At 30.1% G+C, this 12,851-nt stretch overlaps 1 protein-coding gene across 1 annotated transcript; it reads right to left on the minus strand.

Moving 5' to 3' along the window:
- Positions 1-272: 272 nt before the first annotated feature.
- LOC146993779 (uncharacterized) lies at positions 273-5,064 on the minus strand. The gene is made up of 4 exons (XM_085826539.1): positions 4,808-5,064; positions 2,941-3,135; positions 2,023-2,119; positions 273-687 (listed from the first exon to the last, which is right to left on the minus strand). Exons 1-4 carry the CDS (start codon positions 4,865-4,867, stop codon positions 323-325), a joined length of 717 nt encoding a protein of 238 aa, XP_085682665.1. The 5' UTR covers positions 4,868-5,064; the 3' UTR covers positions 273-322.
- Positions 5,065-12,851: the final 7,787 nt, after the last annotated feature.

Below are 12,851 nucleotides of genomic sequence, written 5' to 3' on the forward strand. Positions count from 1 at the left end.
CAACAACTGCTGGGAAAATTGTAAATGCCTGTGCAGTGTTTCATAATATTTGCAGGCATTACAAATTACCTGATATTGAAAATGATTGCAGAGAAGAACCAATTCCACCAACAGTTTTTGAACCATCATTAAGAGCTGCTGCTCTTAAAATCAGAGATAATTTAATTTTAACTCGTTTTTAAAACTAATGATAATAAATATTTTAATTGAATAATATGTATTTGACTTAGATTTTGAAGTTATAGAAGCACAAATAATACATATCCAAAATATTTATCTTTTTTTAGTTATTATTAAATCAATTTTATTACAAAAATACACATTACAGATATTTTAGATTTTCTTTTCTCATTTGAAAATTTATTTTTTGATTATCAGTCTTAACTTTTTTATTTTTTAAATGGAAAATATTTTCTGTCCACGCACACTGCTTTTCTGCAGCCATTGCTTGCCTCTCAGCTGCCAAAGCTAGTCTCTCCATTGCAACAGCTCTTCTTTCTGCTGGAGCTGCTTTTATTGCATAAAACTCCAGCTTCTGTTTATGCAGCTCTAGCTGCAATTCTAGTAGTTTGATTTCCTTTTCTTTGCACTCAGCTATATGCAACTGATGTTGTGCAGTGCTGTTGTGACTCTGAAGAAGCCTGTCAGCTATCTGTGCTGCCGTAGGCTTTCGTTTCCTTTTAGAATCTGAAAATAGTAATTGAAATTCAGACATGTCAGAATAAATAAAAAATTATCTGAAAAATATTTTATATTTTAATTATAGTAAACAATAATCCTTAATATAATCTCCAATATTTAATAGGTTGATGTGCAAAAATTAAGGACAAGCACACAGCATCCTTTCACAAGCCTCTGGAGAGCATTTTCATCCTTTTGAATTTTTGTTTGGATGGTTTTGCTCACTTGTCCTATATTTCTCCATCTTGGGAATTGTTCAGTCATTAGAACAGTTTAGCTTTAAAATTACTTCATGCCTTTTCTCTCTTTTTGGCACCTTGCATGGCACGTATTGTCATTATAGCAAACCTGCAAGGCTCGCTCAGTTTTTTTAATCCAAATTATGATAAATTCTCGCATTGAGAAAAAACTACGGTACCTAAAAACATCAAATTTTCAATAATGTAATCTTCCACTGTATATGGACATCTAGAAGCCCTAATTTGGAATTTGTTTTATTAACGATTTCTTATTTTGTAACAGTAAGAAATTTTTTGATTAAAGCACTCAATGATTTCAAAGCCAGAAATAGCAACACTGTACGGGGGGAAGAAAAAAAAATATATCTCCAGCGCGCGAGACTGTGTGTCGGAAATTCTAAAGATATGCTCATTTAAAAATTATTTTGCAATATTGCTGTTGAACTGAATTTTATGGTTTAAGTGGAAAGAACGTGATAGTTAATAAATAAAGGTAGCACACAAAATGTTAAAAAACACCCCTTTGGATGTAATGTAAAATCTGAAAGCTTTCAGTTTTTTTTTTTTTTTTTTTTTTTTTTTTTTTTTTTTTTTTTTGGTTACATGAGTAAGACATCACTTGGAAAGATGGCTTGCATGTGATTATGATTGTAAAATAAAAAATTAGTACACTCCACATTTCACCAATTTTGAATCATTTGCACAACGTACACATCGCATGATCTGGGTCAACGTGGAACACTTCTGTGTAATGTTACATTTGCAAAACCATCTTATCGTTAAATTTTGCATACCAGTGTAATGTTCAAATATTGAACTAATTGATATTTTAGATTGCATGACATTTTTAAACAGTGTAATCATAATTGTGGATTTTTTATTATACACTTCAACATTTTGTTGCTATATGATGTATATTTTAACATTTTTGTTCTGAAAGTAAGATTGATAGACAATAGATAAGGGCTGCTTTAGAGGATTAATGGTTAAGTTTTAAATAATGATTTGAAAATAAAACAGTTTGCATTTTATAAAAAGGAAACCATGAACATTTTAGTTAGAACATTAATTCTTAAAATGATTTTTATAAAAGTTGACCCACCATTTGAAGCACTGGCTATAACCTCATATGATGAGTTGAAGTCGACATCACACAGTGGAATGTTTCCTTCTGATATATTTTCAGGAGAAACATTTTCCTGAAATAAAAGTAGTTGTGAAGATTGATGACTGACAATATTGACTATTAAGAAATATTATACAAATAAAAAAGAGCTTTGAAAATAAGTATTATTAAGACTTTTATACAAATAAAATGCTTTCATTTAAGGCAATGAAGTTGAAAGAATTATAGCATTTAAAATAACTTTTTATCATTGAAACAGCAAACTAAAACTCACTGAATGCTATAAAAATTGTATATAACACTAGTATGCCCTTATGTAAGTACTCCAAAAGAAAAAGTTATAAGGTATGGTTTTAGAATGTTACGAGATAATGAATATGCATTATTTAAAACTAAAAACATACTAATTATTAAAACATACTGCATTTTCAAATTTGAAAACTAGGTGCAGAAACATGTTCTCTTTTCTAGGAGATACTAACAAAATTGGAAATGAATTTCACTTTTATATGCAAAATTTACAAACATATCTTGTGGAATAAAATTGGGTACTCTTCTGTTATAGGGACGGATTCAGAAATGTATGTATGTATATGCATATATGTGTACACATACTTACGTAGAAATGTATGCATGCATGAAAATAAACATGCATGCATATCTGAATCGGACTCCGATAAAGAAGAGTACCTAAAATTCCAAAAGATTAATATTATTTAAATTTAATACAAGGAATCATAATTAAATGTGAATGTGGACAATCAGAAGGTCATATATTGGATTATAATTCTGAAACATATGTACATTTTTACTTCACAGTGTATATAGCCAGTCATTAAAGCTTCTAGCATTTATTTTCTAACAGGATTTAAATTTAACAATTAATGTACTTACAAAGCATTCAAATTCAACAGCATATTCAGGAACTTCATCGTTTCCACGTGACATAATGCTGCCATAAAGTGCAAGAACTCGCTCCTCTAATGGTGTCAAAATGTCTTTAATTTCCGGGCCTCCTCCAGTTTCTCTCTTATGTTGAGCTATTTTAGCTGCTTTCTTCTTGATTGAAAATTTGTAATCTCTCCATGTCTACATAAAGCAGATATATTGATGAAATTTATGATTTGTATTTTATCCGAGTCAAAAATAATTACTGATAAGCAAGCTCATGTTGTATTTTGTCACACTTCATAGAATTTTATACATGTAGTGACATTAGTGTAATTTAAATATGCAACACTTTTTTCGGTTAATCTTTGGATTATGGTAACTTGGCGATTTTTTGGCGACCAACCCTGCTATAGCAACCTGCTAGTTTTTGTTTGGACGCCATTTTCGCGAAGTAAAGGGCATTTTTTTTTTTTTTTTTTTTTTTTTTTTTTACTCAATATTTTTCCCAACAATCTGCTAGCCGAATTAGGCTTATGCTAGAACTTTTATGGAACAAAAGTGCTTAATCATGACAAAGATTAGGTGCGAAATTGGGACAAAGTGCAGAATCGCCCACTGCTTGCCGCGTTTTTAAGAACTGCACAAACGCGGTATCATCCATGCCGACCTATTTTCACTTTTAAAAAAATCCCAGAATTGCACAAAAATGGCAGTGCGCACACTCTTGACTTTATCCATGTACACTGCTAAAGTCCTAGCTAGTACCCTTTATCGCTTACCAAAATGTCGCCAAACTACCTGTTACCATATTCCAAAGATTAGCCCTTTTTTCATATAGTATACTAATAATATTTTCTAACCTGTTAATCATTCGTGTGTAAGTACTCCTATGCATGCTTAAAAAAGGAATCATATAAAACAAGATCATATTCATAAGCATGCTATACAGAAAGATACATTCTAATAGAATAATAAAAGTAAATTTATGTTGTGTAACGTGCACATGATTTGTAGTAATATTCCCAAGCATTAGCAGTTTATGAAATTCATGGTAAATCAATAGTACTCAGATTCAGCTTTCTGCTTGACCTGTCAATTCCAGCATACAGGCAGCTAATACAATTGGGTTGATTAAATTTTAAAGATAAATGAAATATTTTATATTAAGAAATAATTTATACAAATGTTCTAAATATTTTGAACAATTATATCATTGACTAAATGAACTGTAATTAGTGGAGAGAATAAACCCCTTTCCATAGAACACATTTTGAAAATCTTAGAATCATAGAAAACAACTGAGAATTTGGCTAGCACAAATATGGAGTCATGTTGAGATTGTTCCTTTTTTTAATAATATCAGAAAGTGACTTCGTTCCTTATTGTTGAATTTTGTCTTCAATTTATTGTCAGAATGAGAATTATTGTCAGTAAGAGAATTCAATAAGATTTTCTTCTGGAGAAGTAAATACAGATAAAAGTTTGGCTCTGAAAAGACCTGGAAATCTATGCAAAGATGTAAATATATTATGTTTTTTAACATTTCTGACACAACATTCAGAAAAAAAAAATAGTTAATAACATCTAAAATACATAGTTTACCTGCAGTTACGTTATTGGTACAATTTATGAATAAATAAAATCATTGATATAATCATCAGTTGCTAAAAATTCTAATTCAATAGGAATATTAACCACGGGTACACGATGCTATACTTCAATTATTTGATTTATGACATTGTTGAATAACCTTTTAAGACAAAAAACAAATATTTTTAACATAAAGTTCCTGTTAACAAATAGTTTACAAAGATGTAAACTTTTCAAATATTTCCATTTTGCAAAAGATCATATATAAAATTATACTTACTTTCCTCCACATATCTGCAGTTTTGGAAGGGCCAGTTCCTTCTGCATTTAAAATATCCATTAAGTCTTCCCATTTTTTTCCTATTCTCTTTATTCAATGTGCTGTCAATTTTTCCCCTTAACAGCTGCGGATATTTTTCGAAAAATGACACCATTAATTCGAATTGGTTGGTAGTTGTTTTTTTCGCTGCTGCCATTTTCTGTGAAGCACGTGCGAAACAGCCTTTTTCACAACAAACTACCTCCTTTGCCTGCGCCTCGAGCGATGTAGAAGTGAGAGAGACTGGTTGCTATGCAATAAACGTCACTTCCGGACGGAATTTCCACTTCGGCCGCCAACGGAATTAGAAGGGGTCAGACTCGCTCTACCGTTTACTGTCGAGCGGAAAGAGAATCCCGACTGGTTTTCCGATATCGATCTCCAGATGTCCAGACTAGACCCCTTAATTTCTTTAAGTATAATACAGAGCGATAATATTTAGTGGCAACAATTTGAAAAGTGATACGCCGTTTATAGTTTTCAATGAAAAATTCCAAAGCGAAATTAAAAGTCCTTCAGAGCAAATTGCCCCTTTGGACTAAAAATAAAGTAAGCAAACATAAAAAAGTAAATTTTCTTGCTTCTTTTCTTCATAGTATTTCGTTTTATTTATTTACTGCGGTTTTTTTTAACTGAAATTTGTTACTTTTAGAAAAGTTCCGGGTTATATTTCGGACATTCAGTTGTTAGGCTGTAGGTTGGTTATTTTAATAATTTATATAGCAAAATACAGAAATTTTAACACACCTTTGCCTTTCTGCTTGTAGTTATTTTGCGTTGAACAATGTTATTACAATTATGTAAGAAAATCAAACTCATTGAATTTTTTTCTAATAAAAATCGCATTGAAATCAATGTACATAAAAAGATTTGGAATATTTGAAATGAATTTGAACAGAATTTCATCAAACCAGTATAAGCCACGAATATTGTTCCAAAATGAATAAATAATTCGCCATTATTATTTTTACTATCAAATTATCTTAAATTATCTTAAAAAGAGTGACATAAGAAATACGATGAAAAATTGTTGCCAAACCCATATTTCTAAAAGAATGAAACTATTCAAAATGATGCGATTTCATCAAAAATCTATCAACAACAGTAAGACAGGAAAATTGTTGCCAAAATCACATTTTTAAAGATGTGAGATGTGAGAAGTGTACTCAGAAGCTTCATTTAAAAAATCTTTTAAAAATACAAAATATTATCATTTTTCCAAAATTCTTTTTGTAAAAGCATTCGCAAGGATGAAAGTTTAACGTGTCTCAAAAATCAAAGAAAATTAAACTGTACATTTTTAAAAATAAACTTTTTTAGAAAAAATCCCATTGGAAAAGTGTTAAGCTTCCTTTGTTAAATAAATTCGTATTTAATCGATTTATTGAAACACGAAATTTATTTTAAGTTCGTAAAATAGCTAAGTGCCTACGTTTCATGACGATGTAAAAATGGAGTGTGTAGGGTAAAATCTCGCTTTCCTATAGCCCATTATGTTTCAAAATGACACGATTTCGTCACAAAACATGAAATTAAAAAAATTCCAATTCGAATTTCGAAAAAATCGCTTCGAAGTGCACTGGCTCTTGTGTAGATGTACCTATGTAGCAAATTTCGTAGCCGTGGTTCTATTAGCTTACGCGCAGCGCGAACGAAAGGCACACACACAGACAGACTCTTTCTTTTATTATATGTAGAGAAGATATGTAGAGATAAGATTGTTTAAGGGAAGGACACTTTTAAATTTCGCAGCTGTACCCTGACCCTTAAGACGCGGAGAGTCTAGCCTTTTGCAATTCTCTTGAGAGCTCACATCTACCGAACAATATCCAGTGTAATCAATCTCAGCGGAATCATTGAAGTAAAATTCTGGGAGGGATGGGAAATAACAAAAGAACTGCTTGACAATTTTCAGAGGTTTAGGTTATTTTCGCGACATTTTACGGGAAGTTCTGTCCAAAACTAGCGACAGTTTTAAAGGGATTCGCAGAAAATCACTCGAAAGGCTGAGGGTTAATGAGTTTGTTTTCAGAGCTAAAATGATTTCTACTGAAAAACTAGTGTAAAATATAAAAGTAAACAATAAATTAATTAAGTCCATAATACTACAGGTCTATTTAATGTATAGTAAATATATTGCTGAAACGCTGTGCATTATGATTATATATTAACCATATAGTATTAAATGATATGTAATATCTAATTTATTTCAGTTTTATTTTTAATGTTCTTGTCATTATACATTTAAAGATTTTAAAGTAATGATGTTTTTCATTTAAAAATTCAAATTTGTGTTTTCCACATTACCCTTTTTTTATACTTTTTTTGGTCATTTTTCAAAATTATTGTGAAAATTGTAATTAAAATTATATTTTTAAAAATATATAAACAAAACTTGAAAACAATATTGTTGCACCCGTTGCTTATAAAGCTTAGAATTTTTTTACCCTAAAATTTTGCTGTTACGTTTTTTAAATTAAACTTCGTACATTAGCAAAATGCTACACTTTGCAAAAGCTATAGAATATATGATATTTTAAATGGATACAATAGACTAAATAATTAAAAAAGATTAAATATACTGGGAGAATGAATAGCTTTTGCAAGGGACATCCGGTATCCTATAGTATCATTGCACTTTCCTGATCTAATATAGCGCTCGCTTCGGAAACGAGATGTGGGAACCTCGGCTAACTGCCTTGCATATTTTAAAATTTAAAACATAATTCTGCAGTGTGTTCCTTTCAAAATGTTGTCTATTAAATTTTCAGAGAATTATTATTTTTTCCCCTTTACAATTCCTTAACGATACGCATAAGTGATCCAAAAGATCAAAACTCACACATAGTTGCGGGCATAAATTTCGATCTAGAGAGCTACGAAATTAACTATTATGATCATAAACTCTAACGTGAACATATCAAGTTTCGCTAAAGAGTAATACAGAATAGTAAGAATTCATATCGCAATTAAAAAAGTGTTTAATAAAGACAGTCGGCAAAATTAAAGTAAAATGATTTTCTGTGACAGATTAAAAATAGGTCTTTGGTTTTTATTCTGTAAGAATCCGGATCACTGCAACTTTAATAATTATTTTAATAATAACAATAGCACCATTTGACAGTTTAAAACAATGTTGACATTAAAAATTTTCATTTAAAATAAGTTTTAATACATTTATATCGATAAATAAATGATGAAATATTCCTTTTTAATATTTAGTTTATTATAAAAGATCTTCTACACTAAAATTTACTTAAATGTAATAAAATTAATGTAATAATTTAAAATGCTAGTTCTTTCATTTTATTGCCTTACTGAAGAAAATTAAATATTATTTAAAAAAGTCTGTAAGAAAAAGGTTGGTTCTTGTAAAACGCTCTTTTTTATTCATATTTCTCATGTTTACATATGAATGAAAAATAATATGCAATGTTTCGTTTGCAGTTCGAAAGCTTAACATTTTCGCGTTATGAAGTGTTGGAAAGTTTATATGAAGTGTTGCAAAAAAAAAAAAAAAAAAAATGAGAATAATATAAATAATAATTTTTGATCATCCAGGTGAAAATTTTTATCAAGTATTAAGAAGATTAAGCTCAGATATCTGAAGTCTTAAAGCATGATATATAATAAATGTTAAGATAGTATCATTTATTTAAAAATCTCCTATTTATTTTACATCAGAGTAACATAAAATTAGCTTATCTGATAAATTAGCGAGCTGTAGGTTCACTCGCTTCGAATGCAGGAGAGAGATTTCTTCGCACTCCTCCATGGACCTTATAAGAGAAAGACTAACCCAGTGGGCGGGGAGCGCGTCACCGACATGTCGGCATGAAAGAGTAGGGACGATCTGGTTTACTTTAACACTGAAACATATGGCGTTTGTATCACATAACTCTTTTTTAATTATTAAATGTGATACGTTGTTTAGTGATGAGATTATGAAAGCCACAGTTTTTTTTAAAATAAGATTTAATATAGTATCTCATGAAAGCCCTTTTTACTGCATTTCGCGCATTTTTTCACGCGTAATTCTTGTACAAACACCGTTAATTTGGTAAAACGGTAAAAACTCTACGCACAAAATTTATGAACTTAATTTTGCGTAAAAATAAAGTTAAATTAAATAAGATTGATAGTACGTGATGCTTTGAAATAAATAAGGTAAAATTAAACGAGATCTGATAATTTTTTTAAAAAATTTAATGAACATTTTCAGGCAGTGATTTTCCAAACTATAATAACATTACGAAATTATCATATTTATTTGATTATGTGATCATTAAACTATTAACATTAAAGTGGATTAGTTATTTTAATAACTCGTAAATTTCGGAGCATAAAATTTCCTGAGCGTAATGAAGGGAGAAAAAATGATAAAATAAAATCTAGAAGCACTCAGATTTTATATTACGGACAAAAGGAACCTTTTTTTAAAGTATTGTGTGTTACCTATATTTATTGAATATCATGTTCTTCGCCCGTAAACCACATACATTTGAAAACAGCATAGCTTTAGAATTTCCGACTGGAGATAAAACTGTTATTTTCCGTACAGTGCTCGCTCTGAACTCGTTGAGTTTGTTAATCAAAAATTCGTTAAAGTTTTACAAAATATGAAATAGATTGAAACAAATTCGAAATTCGGCCGTCCAGATGCCCATGTTCGGGTGGAGGATTACATTATTCAAAATATTATGCCTCTAGATACTGTCGTTTTTGTCACAGTGCGAAAAACATACATTTATTCATGCAGATTCTTCATTATTTAATAATACAGGGCGATAATATTTGGTAACTACAATTTGCAAGCAGACACGGGCTTTTATAGTAAAACAGCGCAAAAAGCAACTACGAAACAGAGCCTTTCTAGGCTACCGCCGATTTAGGCTAATAAAGTAAATTAACAGTCAATAAAAAAATCTTATGCAAAATTAAAGATAAATTAAAAAATAATCACTAGAAAATACAAGCAATATTAATTATTACGATTAATACAATTTTAATATTAGAATTAAATGTATAAACATTTTTAAGGATTGTATTATGAAATATAATTGAAATAAAATTCCTTTATAGAAATTGTGCTATAATACTCATCTATAATTTTAAAAAAAGCAGCCCAATTTAGAATTTTAAACAAAACTTTCAAAAATTCGTTTTTAAATATTTTAGTAATTTTTACTTATTTACACCAATAAAAAGCATAAAAATTGCTTGTTTGAAATTTTCTATTAGTTCAGATTTAAAATATTATTTTCTAAAAGAAGTAGTTACAAATTTCCTTACAGCATGGCTAAAAAAATATCCAGTCCTGAAAGCATGCAATAGCTTTATAATTATTTGGAATGCTAATTATGCTTGATAAATATGCTAAATTTTTAAAAATCAATCTCAATTTCAAAAATAAAACTATGTAGAAATTCTAATTTGTGAAATGAGGCGCTACATGAGGCGTTAGCTTTTTCTTGACAATTAAACACGCTGCAATAGGCAACCAATGTTAAATTTCTGCAAGTCGTCCCTACTCCTCCGGATCTGATCAAGGTAACAGCCGGCAACGCCTCAGACGAGGGAGAAAACCTGTTTGGATTAGTTTATTTCTTATAAGGTCCATGCACTCCTCATCGTGACGTCACGAGAGAGCTGGACTAACACCGACTCTACTACCTCTACCAAAATAGAGTCGGTTTTGGCTTTGTTTCTGGGAGCGACTATATTTCAACTCGGCAGGAAAATTTGATTGGTCAACGGTACATGTCACATGTGACGTCAAAAGCGGGTGTTTTAGATTTACCCCACAGGATTACCTGCCATTTTCGGTTGCTTGTTTTCTGAGCTCTGCAGTGATATTTTTTGGCGAGCTAAAAGAATTTTTTGATAAAATATTTTAATTGGTAATTTAGGTATTGTTTGCTTGTAATTAAACACGTGATTACAAATTATTGTAAAGGATTTATTTTTGAGACAAACTTTTTGTAATCTATTTATTATTCATATATTGCCTTTTGAGAACAGATAAATTTAGCGGAAATTTCCTTTGTTGAAGAAAGGAAAATGAAAAATGTTTCAGAATAGCAAGCTGTGTTAGTTTCAGTCAAACATTAGATATTTTAATGTCATATGCTACCATTTTTTTGTGTCAAACATTAAATATTTTAATATCATATGCTACCAGTTTTTATTCATTTTTTAATATTTCTGATGACAAAATAAGTTTTTTATTTTCTATTGTAGTACATAACTTTTTGTTATAACAATGGAATATGAAAAGATAGCAGTATTTGAATGTATGTACTGCTGCAAAAAGTACAAACAGAAAAAGGTTTTATATGAACACATTCCGGAAGTACATAAAGTACCTGTTGTGGCTGAAGGAAATTTGAAATGTCCTATTAATGCCTGCAATTTTTCATGTAGAACGTTTGAAGAGTTAAGAAATCACGCAAGAGATCAACACGGATACACTCTTAACTCCGTTGAAATGACATTTAACACATATGAAGGTAAGATATTAGAAATTTGCATTTTCTGCGATAAACGTTTTTAATTTGAATAGCCCCAAACTGAGTACAAATTACTATTTTTGCAAATTCATTCATCAAGCTGGGGAATAAAATACATCTATTTTTGTGAGTATAATTGATAACAGAATAATTTCCTTAGCATCTTGCTTTTTTCTGTTAGCCTGATAAACCCCCATTATTCTTCAGTAAAAATATTTCAAAGTAATATTTCTCTTCCTCAACTATTTGAAATATGAAGTAAACATTTTCTAAATAATAAAAACATATATAGAGATGTACTGCTACATAATTATTTATACATGTAATTCAGTGCTTCATTAAAAAAAGACTATCCTGTTATTACACAAACGGATCTCTTAATGCATATGTATGATGAAGATATCAAAAATAATGTGGACCTAATAAAAAAATTGTTAAAATCTTTATTAAAGTGGCAACCTTCAATCGTAAGTTTAGTATCATAATGATAGACACTTATTTTATTATATGTAAATGAGGCTTAAAATTTATTATATGTTATTTTAAAACTACTTAAAGAAATTTATTCGATGTCTTAAAATTTTAATAACCTATACACATTGTATCAGTTATCAAGAAACAGGCTACAATGTTTTTTTACTTTAGACATAGGCCAGATGACACTCATGTTATGGAAAATGTCTGATGACAATTTGTCTCTTAAGAATAAATTTCTTGCATTATTATACAACTTTGGGGAATATGTTTTAAGTCTTGTTTAGCTGGAACACGAGTACTAGTAACTGTCAAATAGGAAGAAAAATATGCCAATGTACAACTTAAAACAGAGTCGTAGCTAGGGTTTTCATCGCTCAGGGACAACTGAAGGTTTCGCACCCTCTACTGCTTACCAAGGATGGAAAACATTTAATTCTAAAATGTCGTAACATCAGTTTGGCGCCCCTTGGATTCTGCGCCCGGGGACAGATGCCCTCCTCTTGCTACGCCCCTGACTTAAAATTAGGCAACTTTATTTTAGTGTAGATTTTAAATAAAACTATCGGTTTTGAGAGCAATTAGACACAGGTCCCTCTTCTTGAAGAGAAAAAAAATTCTGCTAAAGTGACCAGTATCTATTTACAATCAGTGCCAAAATAAGATTTTGGTTAGTTTTAAATTAGTAATTTTGTTTTAAAGATTCACTAGTTCACAATTATAATGGGCTTTTATATTGTATGTAGGCTAATGTTTACCCTTCAAATTTAGATTTCTTACAATGGAAAAGTGAGGAAGAACGAAGGGAAAAAATTTCTTACTTTTTGAGAAGTACAATAACTCTTAAAGAAGGTGGGAAAAAGAGTTACTTCCTTTGTAATCGATCTGGATTTTATAATTCTAAAAGTAAAGGTGTAAGAGCTATAAAATCACAAGGTACCTGCAAAATAGAGGGGCACTGTCCATCTACTATTGAAGTTACCAGTAATGGCATTATTAAGATTTTATATTTCCAAACACAC

Source organism: Stegodyphus dumicola, chromosome 11, assembly GCF_044657685.1.
Source record: "Stegodyphus dumicola isolate Sdum_Otavi_A_Nest chromosome 11, ASM4465768v1".
NCBI classification, from domain to species: domain Eukaryota; kingdom Metazoa; phylum Arthropoda; class Arachnida; order Araneae; family Eresidae; genus Stegodyphus; species Stegodyphus dumicola.